General features: G+C 40.3%; 1 protein-coding gene across 6 annotated transcripts in view; it reads left to right on the forward strand.

Moving 5' to 3' along the window:
- Positions 1–26431, forward strand: part of lama2 (laminin, alpha 2) — a 359403-nt gene that overhangs the window by 269907 nt on the left and 63065 nt on the right. For all 6 annotated transcript variants that reach the window (XM_078212838.1, XM_078212839.1, XM_078212841.1 and 3 more), the window contains 6 exons: positions 3975–4117; positions 8528–8626; positions 9447–9558; positions 12690–12852; positions 23008–23218; positions 24265–24381. In XM_078212838.1, coding sequence (XP_078068964.1) covers positions 3975–4117; positions 8528–8626; positions 9447–9558; positions 12690–12852; positions 23008–23218; positions 24265–24381 — 845 coding nt within the window. The remainder of the gene's footprint in view (positions 1–3974; positions 4118–8527; positions 8627–9446; positions 9559–12689; positions 12853–23007; positions 23219–24264; positions 24382–26431) is intronic.

A 26431-nucleotide genomic window follows, 5' to 3' on the forward strand; every position in this document is an offset into this window, starting at 1 on the left:
TCTGCACTGTAGGATTCTATGAAAGAGTAATGTGGTAAATGAATTTCAGTGCTGGTACAATGCCTAGCACATATGCCGTCTGTCCCAACAATTGACGGATCACATTTGAGAGCATACCCTTTTGGCTGTTCACAATGGACAGAATACCAGCCATGCTCAACTGAGCTCTGCTTTCAAAACTTAGAGCATAATGTCCAACCTTGCAAGTATAATATGAACCCACAATTGAGCAGCAGTTTGATGAACAATCATGAATGTGTTAGAAATTATACTAACAACCAATTTAAGATAGTCTGTTGGGCTTGCAAAGTAATTCACTTGTGCTTGCTAGAAGCTACATATATTCATATGCAGTGACCTGTCCTCTGCAGCCAAAAGTAATATGTCCAGACATTGCACCTTTTTTTTAATAAACAAAAGCCTGAGGGACAATAGCTCCCTGGTACCTTCACCATGGCAACATCTCAAGCAATAATAGGTAGCTTGCTAACCAGTCAGCATCTGTTTTCTTCTACAGTAAAATTTGTTGTTCCCTTTGAAATTTGGCATTTTTTACATCTGTCCTGATGAGTGCAAGACGAAAAGCTTCAACAATGTGTCTCTCTTTTCAGTAATATATTGGTAAGCATTACTCCATTCATTAGTTTAATAGAGATATTAACTTGTGGTTAACTTCTTTTTGGATTTTGAAAAACCTTATTGATATATTCCCTTAAGAAGGACAGGCTATTGAGAAAGGCAGACTTCTAATTTGTGGTTAATGTATCTTAAGATAGTAGAAAGAGGAATTTACTAAGTGCTTTTTCACCAACATTGCCAAAGGAAATTTCTTGCCTATTGTCATTTCATAATAACCGTTCAGTACTTCTTTCTATAAATGTGTTCTTTGCTGCCCATAATTAATGATGGATTTCATACTGGAATTCATGATTATTCCAAAAATCTACCACCTCAAGAAGATCTAAACTTTATTATTATGGTAGGCACACTGATTTCCACATGTTGAGGTAATTATATATTTTGACGAATTTTTAACCATGCGGTAGTTGAATAATCAATTCTTAGTGCTGCTAATGATCTGTGCATGATAAAGTGAAAGAGAAATTTGTCAATGCTTGAACCAGTACTCTGACCTTTGCTTTAAGTAGTTTGTTCCTAATAAGCTGCAGTCACTTCCTATATTGGTGGGAAAATTACTGGTGGCATGAGTGCTTTATGTTTAAAAATTAAGTGACAAAATTAAATTTCTTCAATATATGTGACCTTGTGGATGTAAAATTAAATGCATTGATCCTGCAGGGGGACCATTTTTCAGGTGTAGCAAGAGTTGGAGGTCCAACTAAATAGACATAGTGATGTTTTACGAATTACACTCTAGAACAGAATAGAAGAATTGAATAGAATCCCTACAGTGCAGAAGGAGACTATTCAGCCCATCGAGCCTGCACTGACATCAATCCCACCCAGGCCCTAATCCCTTAACCCCACGTATTTACCTTGCTAATTCCCCTGACATTGGGGGACAGTTTAGCATGGCCAATCAACCTAACCCGCACATCTTTGGACTGTGGGAGGAAATCAGAGCACCCGGAGGAAACCCATGCACATACGGGGAGAATGTGCAAACTCCACGCAGACAGTCACCCAAGGCTGGAATTGAACCCGGGTCCCTGGCGCTGTGAGGCAGCAGTGCTAACCACTGTGCCATTCCTTTATTTGAGCATAGCTCTGACAAGAATTGCTTGATCTTGAATTTGCCTGCTCACATTTCCCAATATACCACTCAACAAAAATTCAATTACTTTGGTCAAGTGGAGTAAGGCAGGAGACAGGTCAAACAAATTAGGAACATATGAATGGGTTTTTGTCTTTGATTTGGGCCATGTGTCTGAAATTATGGCTTTTGATTTGTTTTGATATGTGCAGTGTGTTTTAACATAGGGCTTGAGTTTTACATTTTCACACTAACTAGTGCCAGTTGTCAGACTTGGAAAGTGCTAACATTCTCACTGTAACAGCAATTGTTTCTAGATCAATATATCAGAGATGTATGGTTTTTAGTTTACTTCTTTTGTAAAATCATCATGGCATTCACGAAGAAAGTTTGTAATCATCGGAATATTCTCATATGTATTCAGGAGGAAGACAAGTTACTAGATTATAGAACTGAACAGTAGCCACATTCCAAGTTGTGAGAAGAACATAGAACATAGAACATAGAACATTACAGCGCAGAACAGGCCCTTCGGCCCACGATGTTGCACCGACCAGTTAAAAAAAAAAACTGTGACCCTCCAACCTAAACCAATTTCTTTTCGTCCATGAACCTATCTACGGATCTCTTAAACGCCCCCAAACTAGGCGCATTTACTACTGATGCTGGCAGGGCATTCCAATCCCTCACCACCCTCTGGGTAAAGAACCTACCCCTGACATCGGTTCTATAACTACCCCCCCTCAATTTAAAGCCATGCCCCCTCGTGCTGGATTTCTCCATCAGAGGAAAAAGGCTATCACTATCCACCCTATCTAAACCTCTAATCATCTTATATGTTTCAATAAGATCCCCTCTTAGCCGCCGCCTTTCCAGCGAAAACAATCCCAAATCCCTCAGCCTCTCCTCATAGGATCTCCCCTCCATACCAGGCAACATCCTGGTAAACCTCCTCTGCACCCTCTCCAAAGCCTCCACATCCTTCCTGTAATGTGGGGACCAGAACTGCACACAGTACTCCAAGTGCGGCCGCACCAGAGTTGTGTACAGTTGCAACATAACGCTACGACTCCTAAATTCAATCCCCCTACCAATAAACGCCAAGACACCATATGCCTTCTTAACAACCTTATCTACTTGATTCCCAACTTTCAGGGATCTATGCACACATACACCTAGATCCCTCTGCTCCTCCACACTATTCAAAGTCCTCCCGTTAGCCCTATACTCAACACATCTGTTATTCCTACCAAAGTGAATTACCTCACACTTCTCCGCATTAAACTCCATCCGCCACCTCTCGGCCCAACTTTGCAACCTGTCTAAGTCTTCCTGCAAACTACGACACCCTTCCTCACTGTCTACCACACCACCGACTTTGGTGTCATCAGCAAATTTGCTAATCCACCCAACTATACCCTCATCCAGATCATTAATAAATAGAAGTAGATGAACTGGCAACCAAAGGAGGTAGAAAGAGAGGGGGGGAAAAGCAAGGGAAAGAGACTTATTGAGGAGTAGCAAATAAATTGCCAGGAGCATGCCATGAGATTTCATAGGACAAGGCAGAATAGGAGAATGGACAGGTGAGTGGCAGATTTAGTTTAATTCAGAAAATATTTGAGTTCATGCATTTTGAGAGGTAATTTGAAGTTAAGAAGCTATGATCTCAAGCTAGGCACTAAACATGGTTGGGAGCAAATTGAGAAGAATCAGAAAGAAAAGTAAGAATGAATTTAACTCAAATGCTGTTAAGGTATGCTGAAATTTCTGTGTCTTAACCTTTAGTTGTTGCATGTTTTTTAATGAAAAATGGTCATATTTCAGTGGATAAGAATGAAGCATTATGTTGTTATGTTTCATACAATGTGGAAAGGGTAGGACATTTGATCAGCAAAGTATTTAATTGCCATGTCCATATTGTAACACACTCCATTGACCAGTGTAAAGTAAATCAAACAACCACCTGAATTTTAAAGCATGAGTTAATATAATAGTTTGCAAAATGTAATGTGAATATATTGCTACAATGACCAACTGTAATATCTAGCTAAAAGCTTTAAAATATTTTCAAGGGTGGGATCTATATTAATTGTAAGACTTTATTGCAATCATTTATTGTCTGCTGAAAGGTAGTAAAATGTTCTTGACTAAACATGTAAACATATCAATGCGGAAAAGACAGATTGCTTTTAACTTCTATACTGTTTGCTTGTAATCTAATGAGTTTTGTATTGATGTTGAATAAATCTTAAATCAGCTTGTGATGATGAATGCACTGGACTTCTGCTGAATGACCTTGAACACCTTAATCAACTGATTGCAAGGCTGAATCTCTCTGGACCATTCCCTCCTCCCTATAAGGTGCTTTATAGATATGAAAATGTATCCCAAGAATTGAAGGCAAGTACAGATTTCTATTTCAAACTAGTCTTTCAGGACATGCTAACAAAATTAGGGGAAAAAGATTAACTTAAGACAAAGAAAGGAATTGTTTTGAAAATATTGATTTAATGTTTTAAATTTATTTTGATAGCATAACATTCGTTGAAAATGTCAGCATCTTTCTTCTATTTATGTAGCCAAATTGTGAATAATTTTAAAGCTAACTAGTAATTTCAATTACACAATTTATTTTATGTAAGACAGAGGGTGACAGGATGATAAATTCATTAAAAATTGAAGGAGAAACATAAACAGAACCATAGGATTATTATAGCACAAAAGGACACCAATCAGCCCATTGTATCTGCCCTGGCTTACCAAATGAAAAATTCATCTCGAGTAATTTCCCTGCCTTCTCCCTGCAACCTTGTATATCCTTTGTTTTCAGATAATATTTTATTCCCTTCTGAGTACCTTGATTGAAACTGCCCCCATCACACTATCAGGAAGCGCATTCCAGATCACAACAACTCACTGTGTGAAAATGTTACTCTTCATGCCCCCATTACTTTCTCAGCTCATTGCCTGAAATCTGTGCCTCCCATTCTTGATTCTCCCACCAGTGGGAACAGTTTTTCCCTATCTACTCTGTCTAGAACACTCATAATTTTGAATATCTCTATCAAACCTCCTCTGAAGCTTCTCTTCCCAAGGAAAATAGCCCCAATTTCTACAATCTATCTTCATAACGGAACGTCTACACCCCTGAAACCATTCTCATGAATCTTTTCTGCACCTTCTCTGATGCCTTCACAATACTCCAGTTGAAGCCTAAACCAGTGTTTTATTCAAGGTTAACGTGACTCCTTTGTCTTGTACTCTGCCTCTATTAATAAATTCTAGGATTCTGGATACTGTATCAATTGTTCTCTCAAACTATCCTGCTACCTTCAATGACTTATGCACATATACAGCCAGGTCCTTCTGCTCCTGCACCCACTTTATTTTATTATTGTCACTTCATGTTCTTCCTACCAAAACGAATTAATTCACATTTCTCTGCATTCAATTACATCTGCCATTTGTCTGCACATTCAACTAGCTTATGTACACAGTTTTGAAGTTCTACACTATTCTCCTCACAATTCACAATGTTTCCAAGTTTTGTATCATCAGCAAATTTTGAAACCGTGCCCTGTAACCTAAGATCTAAGTTATTCATATACATCAGGAAGAGCAAGAGTCTCAAAGCTGACCCCTGCAGAACTCCACAATAAATCATCCTCGATTTTAAAAAGCATTCGTTAACCATCTGTTTCCTATCACTCAGCCAATTCGGTATCCATGTTGCTACTGTCCCTTTTATACAATGAGCTGTAACTTTGCTGACATGTCTGTTGTTCAACATTATATCAGATGCCTTTTGGAAGTCTACGTACAACACATCAACCGCATTGCCCTCATCAAACCTCTCAGTTATCCCTTAAGGAAACTCCAACAAGTTAATTAAACACAATTTGCCCTTAACAAATTTGTGTTGTCTTACCTTAATTAATGCACATTTTCCCATGTGGTTATTAATTTTGTCCCAAATTATCCTTTCTAGAAGCTTGCCCATCACTGACTGGCCTGTCATTTCTGACCTTATCCTTTTTGAACAAGCATGTAACGTTTGAAAATCTCTATTCGCCGGCGACACACCTGGATCCAAGGAAGACTGGAAAATGGTGGCCAGTGCCTCTGTATTTTCCTTCAGTGTCCTTGGATGCATCTCATTCAGTCCTGGTGCCTATCAACTTATCAAGTACAGACTACCTATCAGTACCACATCCTTATCAATTTTAAACCCATCACATGTCTAGATTAGATAATCTCGGCAGTATCATCTTCCTTGGCAAAGTACTCGTTAATACCTCAGCTATGCCTTCTGCTTCCATGCTATCGCTTTTTGGCCCCTAATTGACCCCACTCCTGCTTTTACCACTCTCCATGTCTATAGAAGACTTCGGGATTTCCTTTTATGTTAATTGCTAGTCTCTTTTCATGTTCTGTTGCTTCTTTTATTTGCTTTATCACTTCTCCTCTGAATCTTCTATATTCAGCCTGGTTCCCCATTGTATTATCTACCTGACAGCTGTCATAAACACACTTTCTCCTCTTCATCTTAATCGCTATCTCTTTTGTCATCCAGGGAGCTCTGAATTTGCCTTCATGGGAATCTACCTTAACTGCTCTGAAACTATTTCTTTTGAGTAGTCCATTGTTCAGTTCTGTATTTTCTGCCAATCTTTATCTTTTTAAAATGCCCAGATCCATTTTTACCCCATTGGCATTGGCTTTTCCCCAGTTAATTATGCTCACTCTGGATTGTTCTTCGCCCTTTATCATTGCTAACCTAAACCTTATGACACAATGATCATTTTCCTCTAAATGTTCTCCTAGTGCCTCTTGGTCCATTTTGCTCACATCGTTCCAGGTTTAGCAGTGCCTCCACTTGTTGGACTGGATACATAGTGCTGTAGGAAGTTTTCCTGAACAAGCCCTAGGAACTCTTTCTGCTCTTTGCGTTTTACACTACTTCTATCCCAATCTATAAGTCCCAATTTTTGTACCTGTCTGTAATTTCCTTGCAAATTTGTTCCTCTACATCTTTCCCACTAGTTGCTGACCTGTAGACTACAGCAAGCAATGTGGTTTCACCTGTTTGTAATTGCAAGTTTTTTGTTCCTTAGCTCTCCCCAAATAGATTCTGTTCTTGAACCCTCTGGGACATCCTCTTTCTCCTTAATCAATAAGTGCTGATCTTACTGAACACATTAAGAATTCATTTGGGCACTGTCCACAACCTTTTGACCAGAATAGTCTAAAAGGCGTGAACAATGTTTGGTTTGATTTTCCAAGATGCGCTGTTGATGATTGAGATTATTTACCAGAAACATAGATTTGTAAAATTACTCCTGCTTTGCCAAGGATATTTTACACGCACTGTTACAGTATAAAAGTCTTGGGTTGGGCATTTTCTCAGGCATGACAATTCTGGTCGTTTCCATAAGCAATCTGAGCATTTTGTCCCTAATATCTAGCCGCACAATTGCAAAACCCAAGCTGTAACAATAGTATCCGCTTGTTATTTGAAATGAATTTTTGTAGTGGACTTCTTCAACCTCCTATATGATGAACTGACAAAACACTTGTAAAGACAACGTCAAATATGATATATTAACAATAATGTGCATTTATAGAGCACGTTTAACATAAGCCAAACATCCCATTGCACTTCAAAGAAGAGTCATCAGATTTTTAAAAATGCATGTTGAACCAAAGGAGGAGATATTAAGAAGGGTGTCAAAACATTTGGTCAAAGAGGTAGGTTTTAAGAAGAATGTTAATGAAGGAGATAAAGGAAAGAACCAAATCAAATAGAGAGGAAATTTCAGAGTATGGGACCAAAATAGCTAATGGTAGCACTGCCAATGGTGAATTGAGGGGAAGAGGAACTATACAAGACCCCAGAGTCTAGAGGAACAGAGAGATTTGAGGTTTTTTTGCCGACTGTTTTCCACTAGTTTTTGTAACATTTCGCTCTTCTTGCACAAACTTCTATCCACAATATTGCTTCATCCACAAACTTGTAGCTTCAACTCTATTCAGACTGCTAAGAATGGATATCTTACTGGGTCTTGCCAATGAATCTGGAAAAGAAAGAGGAAATCAAGCAAAGAGAGAAGAAAAGGAATCTATATTTGTGCTTTAGAAATCTGATACCCCATCAGAATTTTGACCCAGACTTTACCTAATATATTTCTTTGGCCATGTCTGAGAAGACATGTTCTTACCTGATACATAACGGTTTTCGCACCTACAGAAGTATGATCCAAAGACAAGGGCTCTAATTTTTTAATCACCTGTTGTTACTTCAATGGGCAATTGGCAGAACACCAGAGAAACAGAGTAAATGACAGTATTTAACCGTTTGCATCTTTTTTGGGAGTTTCCACCAATTTGCCATGAGAGATTCCCACACAAATTTCAGATGCTGTTGCTGCACAATGACAACTCTGCTCATTACTATGTAGATCAACAATGCATTCAACTTTTAAGCTCCTAGATTCTCTCAAGCTACCACTGGTGACATTTGCCACTTTAATAAGAATTCAATCCACCACCACATCAAACAGGCTACAGATGTTTTGTTTGCCAGAGCACTCATTTTCCTCCTTTTGCCAAAAAAAGATTTGATAAGTTTGGTGTGTTGTGCAGTAAATACAAGTTCAGCTGTGGAAAGTAGAAAGTGTTCATTAATCTTTCATATACTAATTGTGTTTCAAATGAACAAAGATGCAAAATCGTGAGTGATATGTTTTGGTACTTTTATGTGCACACTCTGAATGTCTCTTGTAATTAGTGAATTTGTTCATATATCTGCAGTACCTAATGTCACCTCAGAGAGCACCAGAGAGACTTCTGCAGCTGGCAGATAGCAACTTGGATACCTTAATCACAGAGATGGATGAGTTACTGAACAGGGTAAGGGATAGATACAGTAATGTGGAATTGACATCAAAATATGAACGAATGCTTAAAATGTATGCTTGGTAATTCCTGATTTCAGCACATACACTGAGAGGATGTAGAACAGTGGTAGGCAACCAGCGGCCACATGTGGCCCATTTGGGTTTTGAGTGTGGCCCACGAGACCTTGTTGACTGTTATCCATGTGCAGGGTTACCATATTCCGCTGATTTCCATCCTTGTGTTTTTCCCCCTGCTGCGATGACTGAAATGATACACACATAAAGCAAGAGCAAGTGATGCACACAACATTGACTGCAAGATACAGAGCTCCCTCTGTATCCAAAGTGTAAATATTTTGTTTGTTTCTACCATTTGAAGTTGGTGACAGTTCTATTAATATATAAATGATTAAGAATTTTTTATAACTTGTTATGAAATATTCGGTGCATGTTAAATATATTTAGTCTTATTCATGGCGTCATGATTAGTGAATATGCTCGACTTCAACTTGTGGTCCACTGATGCAGCCCACTCACTAGCCTAGGTTGCCTGTCACTGACTTAGAGGTACTTCATTCAATATTTTCACCTTTTTTAATAAAAACATTAATAAAATAAATATATGTTTCTTTATTGCATTAGTGAACATTTTATTATAAATTACAAAATACCTTTAATAAATAAAAGTAAATATTAAATGTATTGTAATAGACCTGAAGTTACTGTTGTAATATTTTCAAGAGTTTAAAAGTGAACTGAAGCATATTTGCTTCTGATTATTATGTTTTATTGGCCAAATCATTTTTAACTTGACATTTTTATATTAAAATTAGACAACCAAAGTTTCAGCAGATGGTGAGCAGACTGATAAGGACACTGAGAAGACTCACAAACGAGCAATGGAATTAGAAAAATCTATCAGATATACAATGTTGTCATCTCAAGGTAGACATCACCACACTTGTATAAATATCATAAAGATGCTTTATTACGGTCATGCTCTGGACGTCACTTGCTGTGACTCTGACTTTGACAGTGTTTTAATTTCACATGACATGATAGGTACCTACAGCCTGGATTTTTGTGGAGTCAACTCCATAGGTCTTTAAAGAAGGCAGGCAGGACCCAGGATTCTAGGATTCCCACTCCATTCCCATTTCTGGCAATTTTTGCTGGCAGGAAAAATGGGTGCAAACCAGCCCACATCATGCACTCCCAATCTGGTTGGCTCCATTGTGGGGATAGGCATCTCGTACCGTGCCCCAAACTTGCATGGAATCCATTCGGCTTCTTAAGGATTCACAGTTCACAACTCCACAGAGGAGTCTAGATTTGAGAATATTTTGACAGGTAAGTTTTAAAGGTCTTTGTATCCCCCATCCCGCCTCTGTGCGCCTTTTCATGCCACCTTTTCCCTTCCATGTCTGCTTATACCACCCATGCTCCATGCATGCCCCCCATTCTTTTTTTTATTTATGGGATATGAGCATCACTGAGCCAACATTTATTGCCATCCCTAACTACCTTCCATTTAAGAGGGAATCTGAGAATCAACCACATTGCTGTGGATCTGGAATTGAACGTAGGCCAGACCAAGTGAGGATGGCAGATTTCCTTCCCTAAAGGGCATTAGTGAACCAAATGGGTTTTTACGACAATCAGCAATGGCAGGATTTGAACCGGAGTCCCCAGATCTTGCCCTGGGTCTCTTGATTACTAGTCCAGTGACAACCCCACTATGCCACCACCTTTCTATAATACTCCATGCTCCCCATGTCCCTTCCATATGTCATCCATGATCCCCACATTCCTTCTTCCCTCCCCCAACAATCTCCATGTCCATTCGTCCTGTTTACTTGGTGTACAGAACTAATAAGTCATATAACAACAGTGAGAAGTGTTTGAAATTCTCATTACACAAAAAACACCCAAAAACGATCTCTTACAATCTTATCAAAGTATCATATTCAGCCATTCATAGTGTCAATAACAGAAACTTTACCCCACTTCACATCTCTTAATCTTATCCAAGTAAACATGCAGACATTGAAATGTCACATCAAAGAAATAATAACTTAGTATAACCTCATAAAGATGTCAGTTGATCAAAATTAACACTCCCCTTAAACAGACCTCCTGCTGAGCTGATATCATTGGTGAGTCTTGGAGCTCAATGAATCATTCAAAATAAGGCCATCTGGCAACTGTATCAAAAAAGATGGGTAGACATCTGTTTGTCCAAATGGCCTCATGATGAATGCAAGGCTGAGCTCCAAGACTCACTAATGGAATCACTGATGGTATGAAGGAGCATATTGATATTAAAGGCCATGGGGACATAGGCAGGAATGGGGGGATATAAGAGGGTCTGGAGCAGCATGGGGTCATGGTGGGCATATAGGGGTGTGTGCGGGTAATGGGGGATTGCTGGCAACATGAACAGTATTGAAGGTGAGGGGATGTGAGGGGTTAGGCTGGAGGTCCTAATAGTCTTCTGTGCAAATGGACCAAAGATCCAGAGAACTGAGGTGGGTCTTCTAATGAGCCCTCCTCAGCACTTAATTGCCTCCGTGGCTGCCACTTAACTGCTTCCAGTAGCAGTGGGCCCAACATTATCCCACCTCCACCTCCACCTCCCCAGAACAAAAATATAGCAGATAGATGATGTGTCTGCTGGGTTGAGAAATTTTCTTACTCAGCCTTATGGCCTCCTCCATGAAAATCTGGCAGCACATGTCCAAAACATTCTGACCATGAGAATGACATTTGTATTTATTGGAGTCTTCCAATTCTTTTTCTTACTCCAATCTGCTGTCCCCAGACTTATTTATTTTTGTTTAGCCGATTAATTGCTGAAGTTTTCTTTTACATTTATCACCATCATCACCGGTTTTCTCTTTCATGCCTATCAGCCATTACATATTTAATTTTCAGTCTGTTTCTGCCCTGCATTTATGTCTCCCTGACCATTTTAGAAAAAAACTGGAGCTTGTGTGAGATAGGATGTGATTTCTACCCCTTTCCAACAAGCCACATCTTGGTGCAAGATCTTGACTCAATTTGAAGTGTCCTTTTGGAGGAATGACAAATGTGGGTACAAGTATCGGCAGGTGGTGGCACTTTTCCAGATGTTATCACCACATTTATTACAGCAAGTGCACAATTATATAGTTACATTGTAAGAAAGGAAGGCCACCTATGCCAATTAGCAATCAGGAGAAACAATTTATTCCAATATCAATTGTGCATATTCTGTGCAGCCTTATTCGGTAGCAATATGAGGAATGGTTAACGTTTTCTCCAATTGAGTCTGCACATTTGAGGTTCACACAGCCCTAAGATTAAAACATATAATCAGTAAATAGTGTTTTATTACTAAATCAGATAGTATTCAATAAGTTTAAACTCAGCACCACTGTGATTATGGATGTAAACAGAAATATCACTGCCAAATTTATGAACCGTTGCTCCCCGTGGGAAGTGGAAGTGAATATCAGGAAGTCAGGCATGTGTGCCCCATAATTTTATATCCAATTAAATCGATTAATATAATATCAGGGGGGCCTGCGTGCAAGTTTTGGTATGTGCCAGTCTGAGAGCACAAATTTCTGGAATTATCCCTGTTGTGACAATTTGTCTCAATTGGTAAGTAATCTCAATTAGAGGATTGTGCACGCAAACAAATAATCCACGGTAACCTAGATAATATAGTACTGCAGATTCTGAGGGGATACTTAATTGTTGAAGGGGCTGTGTTTCCCATGAGGTGATGATGAGGTCCAATTTGTTAATTCTGGCAGTGCAGACAAATGATAAATGTGCATGGCATGATTCAAGAGGAGCAAGGAGTTATCTACTATTTTTCCTTCAGCCAATGTTAAAAGCAAATGAACTGGTTCTTCACCTTGTGTTTTTATGATGTATGCAAAATGGTGCTGATATTATCATAACTGCTTTCCAAAATAATTCTTTTGGGTGAGAGACATTGTGCTAAAATGCTATGTAAGTGAAAATCTTGCACCATATTGGAGTATTATATTGAGGAATTGGCTCCTTTTGTTTGTGTTTTTTTCCAGATTTAAAGGAAAGAACTAAAAAATTAAATGAAACACTTCGAATCAAAGATGGGGTTACAGAAAAAAATCTGCAGCACATGCAGAAGGATGTTGAAAAGATTATGGCAGAGCTGCGTGGGAAATCATTTGATAAACACGAGGAAATGGCTGAAGATGAACTTGAGTACGTAGTTTGATTCTTAGCATTTTCTTCAATAAGAACTCAAACCGTGAACTGTATAATTAAGATTTCAACCAACAATACAATAATCATTTAATCCATCAGTCTAAGTAAAATAGTGATGGCAAATTGCAAATCTTAGAGAGAAAAAGAGGAAGTAACTCATTGGCATGAATCAAAGAACAGGCAAAAACACATTTAAAGGTGAACAGAGGGTCCAAAGGGACATAGCAAAATATCAAAGCAGCTGATACAGAATACAACAACAAATCTTTCCAGCATCACAACAGCAAGAGGATGGTCATGGGTTTGTACGTTAAAATGAGAATAGACTAGTAAAGATCTGTGGGCGTGTGTTCAAATCCCACCATGGCAGCTGGTGGAATTTAAATTCAGTTAATAAAATCTGAAATACAAAGTCATTCTCCGGAATGGTGACTACGAAACAGTCGTTGATTGTTGCAAAACCCCACTTACTCTCTCTAACAAAATTTGCTATCGTGGTTCCAGACCAATATCAATGTAGCTGACCCTTAACTGACCGTCTGCATTGGCTGAGCAAGCTTCGGGTTGGGTAACAAATGCTGGCTTCGCCAGGGATGCTCACGTCCCATGGAAAGAACAAAAAAAGAGCAACATGCTATCCATAATGATGTCAAATAGGGGTTGGAGGTCCAAGACAAGCTGAGGGGATTGAAAACAAATCCTCAAGAGTAAATGGAATTTATCCCAACATGCTGAGTTGCTAGGGAGAAATAAGTGAGTTATCAATAGATTGGAAACTGAAGAAAAAGAGTGACAAAACAGATACAGAAAACTACAAATGCATTAATTTCAATTTCAGTTTATTGTAGAATCAACTATTAGTAGAAGATTTGAAATTTATATGAGAATAACCGAGTGAACCCGCAATCAACATTGGTTAATTGCAGCCTGGCAATTCTCTGAGATTTTTTTGAGTGACTAACAGTGTTCTTCAAAAAGTATTTGACATCATTTCACCTGGAGCGCTACTAATTAAACTCAAATTGTGAAGGATTTATGTTGAATCAGGGGAATGAGTAAGAAATGAGCTGAAGTATAAAAATCAATTTGTGCTTGTTGAGGAGTCATATTGCTGTTGGGAGAGTTTTAATCCTATTGCCCTGCAGCTCAAACAGCGATTCCTAATTTGCACCAACGCTTCGATTCAGAACCCCGCATTGCAAAACAGTCAAATACGTAAATGAAAGGATCGCAGAGTTAAAGGAGGTAGACTGCCCTTAGGTATTGTCATAGAGTCATAGAGGTTTACAGCATGGAAACAGGCCCTTTGGCTCAACTTGTTCATGCCGCCCAGTTTTTACCACTAAGCTCATCCCAATTGCCCACGTTTGGCCCTTATTCCTCTATACTCATCTTACCATGTAACTGTCCAAATGCTTTTTGAAAGACAAAATTGTACCTGCCTCTACTACTGCCTCTGGCAGCTCGTTCCAGACACTCACGACCTTCTGAGTAAAAATATTGCCCCTCTGGACTCTTTTCTGTCTCTCCCCTCTTACCTTAAACCTATGCCCTCTATTTATTATTATTTGATTTATTATCGTCACATGTATTTGTATACAGTGAAAAGTATTGTTTCTTGCATGCTATACAGACAAAGCATACCGTTCATAGAGAAGGAAACGAGAGCATGCAGAATGTAGTGTTACAGTCATAGCTAGGGTGTAGAAAAAGATCAACTTAATGCAAGGTAGGTCCATTCAAAAGTCTGATGGCATCAGGGAAGAAGCTGTCCTTGAGTTGGTTGGTACATGACCTCAGACTTTTGTATATTTTTCCAGACAGAAGAAGGTGGAAGAGAGAATGTCGAGAGTGCGTGGGATCCTTAATTATACTGGCTGCTTTGCTGAGGCAGTGGGATGTGTAGGCAGAGTCAATGGATGGGAGGCTGGTTTGCATGATGGATTGGGCTACATTCACGACCTTTTGTAGTTTCTTGTGGTCTTGAGCAGAGCAAGAGCCATACCAAGCTGTGATACAACAAGAAAGAATGCTTTCTAGGGTGCATCTGTAAAAGTTGGTGAGAGTTGTAGCTGACATGTAAAATTTCCTTAGTCTTCTGAGAAATTAGAGGCATTGATGGGCTTTCTTAACTATAGTGTCTACTTTTAGACTCCGCTACCTTTGGGAAAAGGTGTTGACTATCTACCTTAGCTGTGCCCCTCATTATTTTATAGACCTCTATAAGATCATCCCTAAGCCTCCTATGCTCCAGGGAAAAAAGGCTCTGTCTATCCAGCCTCTCCTTACAACTCAAACCATCAAGTCCCAGTCGCATCCTAGTAAATCTTTTCTGCACTCTTTCTGGTTTAATAAACAATTGTGTTCAATTGTGGTTTGTGGAAAAACAAAGCAAATAATTCAAACACTTGAAACAGTTCAGAGAAAAGTTCCTAAGAACTGATTTTAACTTGGCTAAATTGAAGTTAATGCAACCTCAAAATAGGATCAGTAGGTTCACTGCATTCTGAATACTGACACTCTGACTGCTGCTACTTTTAAAGGTTCCAGCAGCTGAGTGCTTCAGTCTGCCTTTTTAGTCATTTGATGTTGTACATCGGATCCTGACTGCCTTTTTACAACAGAATTGAGTAGAATATATTTATGAGGTTCTTGGGAGTAGAAACAACCAGAGACAGATAAAATTAAAAGTGTACAAGCTCAATGGCTTTTTTTTAATAACGCAGATTCTTCATATTCCCTGTTTCGGCCCTCAGACTCCTTCTGCTGGTGCAATTTTGTATGGTGCCTTCAGGTGACCAAAACATATATTTTGTACTTTTCAAAACATTAATGCACTGCATCCTTTCACTTCTTCATAAATGAGAGATATAGACCATGGTTTATTTTCTACCCTTCCTCCATTGGGAAGGTGCCACCAGCAGAAAGGGCCAAAAAAACCTCAGCCATATCATGTTTCAAGAATTTGTCCCCAAAATGAAGTATATCTTAACATCTAAAGTATAAACACCTGAAGTATTAACATCTGAAAACCTGAAGTGTAACTTAACATCCATCTTATTACATATTCTAACTTTGGTATTAATTTTGCAATGTGCTCAGTTGTTTACAATGAAATGAAAGATTTATTCATCAATTGAAAATAGTTCACTTTGTCACATAGTCACTTAAGTATGGCACACATTTTCTCTCATGAGTAGGATATTGTCTAACATCAGGTGTGGTCTCATTTATCTCATGTTCTTCATCTGAGATGTCAATGTGAGAATCAAATTCAATGATTAAGAATGGCGCTTTCAGTGCTTTGAAGAATTTTGTGTGATGATTTGTGGGCTGCACTTAGCAGTGAGCATTGCTCCTTTGTGTTGGTCACAACAAATGGTTAGATGTTACAGGGAGTTACTTGCTTTCCAACATGACCATCACATTTCACAAGCACCTTATCGCCTGGCTTTGGTGAGGTAGCTTCAAATTTCATGTTTTACTCTGCATTTACTCTTATTGCATCCTTCTGTTCATGATCATGTTTGCATACATGTTGACCATCAGCTCCATGGGCAGTTCAGGAAGTTGTTTGCACATAGGATGTGCAAAAGTGAGTGCAGCTGGAGGTTCTTGAATAGTTGAGTGAGGAATCACTCTGTAATTCTTCTGAGAAGAAAATTATGCAGTTCTTGCTTCCATTACTTGCTCTCAACTGAGGCTGTACGTTTCACTTTATTCAAGGTACACATCAATCTCTCGACTTCTCCATTAACTCTTGGCCAATGGGGTGTGATTTGTCAATGCGTGAAACCTAGATAGTTCTCAAATTTACTGAACTCCTCACTGTTGAATAGGGGTACACTGTTGTTTCTCACTGTTTGAGGAATTCCAAACAAAGTGAAAATCTGTTCAAGCTTTGGGATGACTGCTTCCGTTGAAGTAGACATAACTATTTCCATGATTGGGAATTTGCTGTAGCCATCAGTGATGAAAATTTGACATTGTGGCAAACATTGATTGACTTATTTTGTGTTCAACCATGTGGCCAATTCCTGAGAATCATACCTTTTCCCTGAGGAGTTGTTGGTTTTGACAATTCCCTGGTGACCTTCATGTGCCATATTAACAATATGTTCCTTCAATCATTGTGGAATGACAATGCAGTTGTTGCGTAACACCAAATCAAAGTTGTTATAATAGGTAACTCATTTTGAACATTGTGAAGAATTTGTAATATGTGAACAACTTTATTTATAGACATTCTTTCAATCACATCTTTCCAGTTTTGTGATTCCATAACCGTCTTGTATAGTTAGAGCCCCTCACCTTATTTTGTTACCGCTTTGGTGTCAACTAGTTTTAGCAATTTTGGTACTGCATTTTGGCTTATATGTTTAAGATGTTGTTCAACATCCTTTCCCTCAAAACTGGTAGGACTGATTGCTGGCAACAAACGTCACATAAGGTAGTCTGCTGGGTTGAGCTTGCCTGGCTGATACTCAATATGGAGGTCATACTCTTGTAGTTTGAGTAACCAACGCTGCATGCAAGTGAATGGTTTGCTGCAGTGTATGGATTGTTGAATAAGCTTACTAGAGGTCTGTGATCAGTTGTGACTTCAAAATCACTTCCATACAAATAGAAATTAAAGTGTAAAGTACCACATGTGATTGAGAGTGCTTCTCTCTCTGTTTGTGGATAAAATTACTCTGCGGGTGTTAGTGGTCACATTGCCATCGCAACAATTGGTGAATTTCCTGCCTTAACTATTAGTATGAGAACTGCACCTAAGCCAGTTGGGTTTGCATCCATGACTACCTGGGTCGTTTTTCCAGGGTCAAAGTAGGCATTTGTGCAACTTCCTAACAACCGTCGTTTGATCTGTGGTACAGTTTGTTTGTGTGATGTAGTCAACTCCCACTGACTTTTGTCAGATCGCAGCAACAGTTACTGTAGTGAAGTCAGAAATGAAGCAATCAAGTACGTGATGAATCCTGGCAGACTCTGAACTTCCTGCACTTTTGCAGGATCTGTAACATCCGCAATGGCTTCAAATTTCCACGAATCAGGTGTTACCCCTTCAACACTGAACATATGATGGAATAATTTGATTCTTCCTTAATTGAACAAACACTTGTCTTTGTTCAAGGTGAGGTTATATTCTCTAAAACATTGTAGGCATTTGTGTAAACATGTCTCAAGTGTCACTCAGTGTCACTGTAGATACGGATGTCATTACTGATGTTCTGCGGGCCTTCAAATACTTGAAGTACAGGCTGTATTGACCCCAAGGTTGAGCCTCCTGTGATGAAAAGTCTAATGTGAGTGCAGAATATTGTAAGATACCTTGGTACTTTGTCAAGGTTGGGTTGATTGTGTCCTGCATGGAGGTCAAGTTTAGCAAAGTTTTTAGCACCATGCACTTTCTCGATGACATCATCAACATTCAATGTCTAGTATCTTTCTTGTTGTGTTGCTTGGTTTGGTGACCGCATGTCAACGCAAATTCTAATCTGGTTCTCACTGTCAGGTTTTTGATTACTTTTATGGGTGAGACCCAATGGGTAGGTTCATCCCCAACTTTCTCAATAATGTTAAGGTCAAATGGATGTTGAACTTCCTTCTCCATCTGCTTTTGACATGAAATAATATTCTTCATTGTTGATGCACTACTGAAGGCACAGTGGGATCTGCATGTAACTTGCATCTAACACATTTCAGTTTGCCAATACCAGTGAACCTATCAGCATACAACGCAAGAATGTTCTTGGTATGAATAGGAATCAAGTTTGTGACAACAATCACTCCGATCTGTTGCTGTATGAAAACTAATAAGCCTGTCACTTTCACCAGATATGACATAAAATACAGCCTTCAATCTTTGAATAAGATTTCAAAAGTGCTGAGAATTTTCAAAGATTTGTCACTGTTGTAAGGGAAAATTCCAGAGAAAGGGACAATCCTGAAGTTTCTTCAATGTTTTGTCTGCCACGGCATTGACAAATGCTCCTGTATCTATGGGAACATTTACATCCGAGACGCCAGTGGTCACTGTCACATGGCTAATTTCTACACTTAAAAGAGAGCACAACGTTACGATCAGGGTCAGCTGTCTCTCCTTGGCTACATTCTCTCGCCCTGTTTCTATGATACTTGTATGTGACACATGCGGTATCAGTCTTAATATTTGATTTTTCTGATGAGCAGCAATCAGGTGGGTGGGCTTTCCACAGGCTTTGCACTGTTTACCAGTAGCAGGACACTGTCCAGTGTGGTGAGCACCAACACAATGGCAGAATTGTTTGAACGTGTCACATCTCTGTGAGTCTGCTTTTGTTGCTTTGCAAGCGGTTTCCTGGCAGGCAAGTGATGAACAGTGCTCACAGGATTTGAACTTGGAATGTGATTTTTGGCAGCTTCAGCTTCAGTAGCTCCGGACTCGGAGAGTGATAGTGATCTTGCCAGCTCCAGCACTTCTGACAATTTTCTACTTTGTTTCCAGTGCTTACTGGCACAGTTGGTTGGAGAGACACTCTTTGTTGATTTGTGTTTTTATTTCCATTTTGACCTGTTCAACTTTACCAAGGTCACCTTTGGTTGCAAACTGCCTCAAGCATGTGCAATGCTGCACATTATCTCATTTGCTTCTTGCTTTGTATGTCTGTAGATCATTGTTTCATATATTGTGTTTCTCTTTGGGAAATAGGGCATTAGTGCCACAGTAGCTGAATCAGTCGTTTTGCTCGGTGTGAGTGTTTCAGAAATGTCTCCTGATTCTTCACCACTGTTGAGAAGGAGTGCCCTTTTTCTTTTTCTTTTCTGTGATGGCAAAACCTGCCATAACACCTTCGAAACAGCACAGCCACTTTTGCCAACATGGTTTGAAGATGATAGTTCCAAGTACACTGCAAAAGGTGGTAGATTGGGCGTAGGCAATGCCATTTTCATCAGCAATAGTGATGAAACTCCTCCCTAAGAGCTTCCCTGCTTGTTTGACCCAAGCTTGTGTGCCTTTGGAACAGCCTGAGTGTTTCTCTAAGTCTGCAATGTTGTGCAACTGAAAATACTATTTTCTGAGCAGAAAGTAGGAAAAATCCTCCAAAAATCTCCATACCTTTTTATTTTTCATCACTCTCATTGCCAGTGCGAGGTTTGTTGGAACAAGAAACCGCCAGAGATAGACTGGAATTAGAAGTGCATCAGCACCATGGCTTCTCTTGCACTCTCTGCTTCTGCTTGCAAACTCCCTCTGCTAGTTCAATTATGTCTGACAAAATGAACAAAACATGTATTTTGCACTTTGCAAAACACAAATATTCTCTCTGATCAGCTTTACATGTGCCGCAGCAAAGGTTCCATCAAAGTTACTCATGTGGTGTCAGGAGGAGTAGGAATCCAAGTTTTTCCTCTGCAATTGGGTGCATCTCTTTCCCCCCGTGCTCCATTTGCGCCCTCCCCCTATAAATACCGTATTGTTAGTTGAGCTGCCTGAATCCAGCAAGCTGCATTGAGACTGCCCTCACAAACCCTCAGGGGGATTAGCAGGGTAAATACGTGGGGTTACGGGGTTAGGGCCCGGATGGGATTGTTGTCACTGCAGGCTCGATGGGCCAAATGGCCTCCTCCCACACTGTAGGGATTCTATGATTCTATACCCACAGCTCACCATTTCTATTTAAATGAGGACTCAGCCTCAATATAGCTTTAGCCTTTTTGCTCCTGAAACAGCTGAGCGACTGGTGCGCTCCACCACTTAGCCATCCGCAAGTTAAAATGTCCCCTAAGTGTCAGAGGATGGAGTCTGGAAAAACTTAGGCCAGTACTTTCCCAGTCATTCATGTCGACAAATCTTCTGGCCCCGCCAACGGTGCTCCCCACCATGAGTTTATCAGCGGCAAGGGGTGCTGTCAATGGGAAATCCCATGGTTACCATCTGGACCAGAAGATACTGCCATCAGCCAATGGTTTCCTCCACCATGAAACACTTGGCAGGTTGTGTGGAAAATCCCACCCTTCATCTTTACAGCAGAGTGAGGTAGGCATTCAGTCGGTGATGTTTGGCAGGCATAGGATAGGCAACTTTGGAGTATTACTTGATTCAAATTTTCAGTGCAGTGTAAGGGACTTAGTCAAGTCGAATAAAAATAAATTTAAGACGACTATGAGTAATTCTTCATCTGATAAACAGTCAGCACTTGGAATGAACTTCCATAGTGGATTTGAAAAGTTTGGAATTCTTTAAGAAGATGAAATAATGAGGGAATTAGGATGGGCTAAATAGCCTTCTGTGCCTATCATTATCTTGCGATTTGTGAAGTTGATAGTAGTTCTAAAATGGGATAAATTTGGAAACTGAAAAGATGTGGTTAGTACTGAAATGGAACTGAACCAACCAATTTTCCACTTCCACTCACCACCCCTTCCCTCCCTCCTTCCCACTCTAGTGCTGTAGAAGAGTAGCACCCTGTAATGTCTTAACTATGTTTGGTGTTGTAAGTTTTAAATAAAAAGAAAAATATATAGTTTGCACACGTAGATTAAAACTAACAACAGCTTTATTGTCGGAGCTGTTGGCTTTACAGAGTAGAAAATGAAACTAAGGCGGGAGCCTGTGAAACACCCCAATGACATCACTGTCAAATCATGTGACCACCTCTTAAAGTTACATGCAACCAGTTAAATATATAGCATCTCTTCTCCTTTACCTCTGTGGCTATGACAAAAAATTACTATGATGTTTGTTGTGGGAAAATCACCACTCGGAGTCAGACTTAAAGATTCAACATGCAGTTTATTCGGACAAAGCTTTGGGAGAAGCGCTGGGCATTCTGCAGTGCAAGCAGTCACCTTCTCAACTTTACAATGGCGGTTGAGCATCTTTATACACTTTCAAATAATGGTCAAGTACAGACATCGGCAGTTAGCACATCGTTATACATAGAGTAGATACATTTATGCATTTATGTCCCCCATCAATGACTGATCTCATTACTAAAACTCATTGTTTTGGTTCTGCTTTATCTCAAGCAGCTAAGGTGCCTCAAGGTCTGATCCGTTTCCTGCAGCAATTTAAGCACTAACAGGTTTTAACTCTTTGTGTAATGTCTGTGCCCAAGTCAGTGCATCTTAATGTCTTTTCCCAGAGTCCATTTTGTGCCAGGCAACCATTTTGTCTCGTTTAATTTTGATTTCACTCCAACAATGTTATACGTAGGATCAATAATACTCTAAACACAGTACTATGCACTACTAATCATTATAAACAGTCAATAAAAAAGTTGATCAGGCGGACATCTATTCTTCTTTGTTGTATACGACATTCTGGGATTTGGGTGCCCTTGACCCTCGAAATATGATTTGGAAGTTCAGTAGACATTCTTCTCTTAGAACTAATTCTGCATCATTCTCACGTAGTATAGTAGCTTGGACACAATCATCAGGCAATTCAGATTCAATTAAGTCTTCCTTAGTAGCATTCACAACAATAAGGATTAAAGAAGTTGGAACTTCTGGAAATGACAATGAGAAATCATTTTGAGATGACAATGTACCCCCTAAGCCCTCTTCTGCTATCCAAGCACAACAGTACCAATATTTCTGTCAGCCCTTATTGCTCCAGGACTGCCCCAGGTACAGGCCTTCCCTTCCTGATGTGACCTATCGTGACAGAAAGGACAGGGATTGAGAACTTTTGGTGAATAGATCAGCAGCCAGAAAGTTCCTACTCCCTGAAAACATCTTGAAGCTGGGACTTGTGTGTATTGTGGAAGAATACCATAGGAAAATGCCACAAAATGTCCTATCCGTTGGCCACCAGACACCCATAGATCCTATGGTGAGGATCCAGGGACAGACCATGTTTCATTGGGTAACTACCCAGGAAATAGTGCAGCGGAAAAAAAACAGGTGGGAGATCTATTCTCATCTCATTTACACTTCAATTGGGTCTGCACACACTGAAGAAGAGGAGCCATCTCCCACATCCATTGGGAAGCCTGTGAAATACTGGGACAACGTAAAATGGGCAGAGACCCAGCAAAAATGACTTGCACCGAGGGAAAATGTGTAACCCTGAGACAATAGGCAAAAAAATAACCCTTTATTTAATTATATCATAAAGTACTAACCTTTCTTCATTTTAATAATATCTTAATGGTTTTGGACCAGTGCTGCAGGTGCACTTTTGGAGAGGGTGAAAAAGATGTTTGGGGATCCTCATAAAACCACTCGAGACCTCAAGGATGAGATCATGAACAAACTAGCCGATTACAAAGACAAATTTGACGAAGCTCAAGAGCTTCTGAAAGAAGCACAAGAAAAAATCAAGGAGACTAATCGCCTGTCTGCGGTTAATCAGAAAAATATGACTGCAGTGGAGGTAAACAATATTTCCAACCACCATGGTTCTACTCTCTTCCCTTTCCATCTGTGTCATTTCCTCTCTCCCTTTAATTATCTTCTCTCATTGTTGGACAGTTTCTATATTAAAGGCCATAAGTATGTGCAGTTTCTATTCTGACTATGTTGCTACGTATTGACTCATTTGGACTTGTATTTTTCCCCTTACGTTATGTTCCCCTTTTAATTGTTTTCCAAGGGTGTCAATTCCTTAACCAGGCTTCAGTTTCACACTTGTCCCCAGTTCAGCACCACAAATGTTTCCTCGCTGGCACTGGTGTGTTCAATTTCACTTGACTTTCATCCCTTATTGTAGAATCCTTAGAGCAGAGTAGGATCTATTCGTACGAAGCAGAGTTTGAAAGATCAATTTGATGTGAATGCATTGGTTCTTTAAAATAAATGGACAGTAAATGCAGTCCATGATGTAATTTCTGCTGTCCTGCCATCATGGCACACAGTATATCTCTGTTTTGGGGGAAATAAAGCATTATTTTTCTAAGTATCCAGTGGAGTAATAGGCAGAGCATGTTGGCGGTTCAGAAATTGCCGCATGTCCTTTGCAGACTGGCGATATGGCTGGGTAATGGCATCCACAGAAATCCAGTTTGAATGTGGCCCTTGTTTTGGGCTTACCAAAAATTTTGAACACGTACTTGTAGATTTCCAGCACAGTGCCCTGGAACAGTAAAAGAATTCCATCTCCTTCCCCGAGCTGAGAATGTAGGAAAATAATTGTGGAAATATCTTATTTCTTGTACCAGTCGAAAGTAAAACATTAGATACATTCAGACAATTCAGCCTGCCCTACCAGATGAGGCACATCATTTATTTGTGTTCTGATAGACTGGAGAGTTTGGAGAATGGCACTGCCACATTTTTGTGATTCAAAATGCTGTTTTCCAGCTGCAGTGCTTACTGGTTCTATGTATAATAGGACTTACTGCACTGAAATTTATATTAAAACATGGAAGTATTTGCTCACACAGTAAGAGCTGATTCCTTCCTTTTTATTGTTTATTTCAGAAAAGAAAGCAAGCAGTTGAAGCTGGTAAGAAGGATACAGAAGACGTACTGAAAGAAGGTCATTACCTTGTAGCTGAAGCCAAACGGCTTTTGGAGGAAATCTCTTTGGGATTAGACGTAAGTTTTGTTTAACAAAAATAATGAATAATGATAAATGCAATTTAGCTGCATAATGTCAGTGCATGGTTATTACGTGTGCATAACATAAACAATTTAGGGGAGAATATCAGTCAGTCGATAAGACAAATAGAACATAGAACATAGAACATAGAAAGCCACAGCACAAACAGGCCCTTCGGCCCACAAGTTGCGCCGATCACATCCCCACCTCTAGGCCTATCTATAGCCCTCAATCCCATTAAATCCCATGTACTCATCCAGAAGTCTCTTAAAAGACCCCAACGAGTTTGCCTCCACCACCACCGACGTCAGCCGATTCCACTCACCCACCACCCTCTGAGTGAAAAACTTACCCCTGACATCCCCCCTGTACCTACCCCCCAGCACCTTAAACCTGTGTCCTCTCGTAGCAACCATTTCAGCCCTTGGAAATAGCCTCTGAGAGTCCACCCTATCCAGACCCCTCAACATCTTGTAAACCTCTATCAGGTCACCTCTCATCCTTCGTCTCTCCAGGGAGAAGAGACCAAGCTCCCTCAACCTATCCTCATAAGGCATGCCCCCCAATCCAGGCAACATCCTTGTAAATCTCCTCTGCACCCTTTCAATGGCTTCAACATCTTTCCTGTAATGAGGTGACCAGAACTGCGCGCAGTACTCCAAGTGGGGTCTAACCAGGGTCCTATAAAGCTGCAGCATTATCTCCCGACTCCTAAACTCAATCCCTCGATTAATGAAGGCTAGTACGCCATACGCCTTCTTGACCGCATCCTCCACCTGCGAGGCCGATTTAAGAGTCCTATGGACCCGGACCCCAAGGTCCTTCTGATCCTCTACACTGCTAAGAATGGTACCCTTCATTTTATACTGCTGCTCCATCCCATTGGATCTGCCAAAATGGATCACTACACACTTATCCGGGTTGAAGTCCATCTGCCACTTCTCCGCCCAGTCTTGCATTCTATCTATGTCTCGCTGCAACTTCTGACATCCCTCCAAACTATCCACAACACCACCTACCTTGGTGTTGTCAGCAAACTTACCAACCCATCCCTCCACTTCCTCATCCAGGTCATTTATGAAAATGACAAACAGCAAGGGTCCCAGAACAGATCCCTGGGGCACTCCACTGGTCACTGACCTCCATGCAGAGAAAGACCCCTCCACAGCCACTCTCTGCCTTCTGCAGGCAAGCCAGTTCTGGATCCACAAGGCAACAGCCCCTTGGATCCCATGCCCTCTCAGTTTCTCAAGAAGTCTTGCATGGGGGACCTTATCGAACGCTTTGCTGAAGTCCATATAGACCACATCCACCGCTCTTCCTTCGTCAATGTGCTTGGTCACATTTTCAAAGAACTCAACCAGGCTCGTAAGGCACGACCTGCCCCTGACAAAGCCGTGCTGACTACTTTTGATCATACTAAACTTCTCTAGATGATCATAAATCCTGTCTCTCAGGATCCTCTCCATCAACTTACCAACCACTGAGGTTAGACTCACCGGTCGGTAATTTCCCGGGCTGTCCCTGTTCCCTTTCTTGAATATAGGGACCACATCCGCAATCCTCCAATCCTCCGGAACCTCTCCCGTCTCCATCGACGATGCAAAGATCATCGCCAAAGGCTCCGCAATCTCCTCCCTCGCCTCCCACAGTAACCTGGGGTACATCCCATCCGGTCCCGGCGACTTACCAACCTTGATGCCATTCAATAGTTCCAACACATCCTCTTTCTTTATGTCCACATGCTCGATCCTTTCTGTCCTCCGCAATCCAGCAGTACAACCACCCAGATCCCTTTCCACCGTGAATACCGATGTAAAGTATTCATTAAGCACCTCCGCCATTTCTAACGGTTCCGCACAAACTTTTCCCCCTTCACCTTTTAAGGGTCCTATGCCTTCACATCTCATCCTTTTACTCTTGACATATTTGTAGAAAGCCTTGGGATTCTCCTTAATCTTACCCGCCAAGGTCTTCTCATGACCCCTTCTCGCTCTCCTAATTTCCTTCTTAAGCTCCTTCCTACATCGCGTATACTCCTCTAAA

This window comes from Mustelus asterias, chromosome 5 (genome assembly GCF_964213995.1).
Source record: "Mustelus asterias chromosome 5, sMusAst1.hap1.1, whole genome shotgun sequence".
In the NCBI taxonomy this organism is placed as follows: Eukaryota; Metazoa; Chordata; class Chondrichthyes; order Carcharhiniformes; family Triakidae; genus Mustelus; species Mustelus asterias.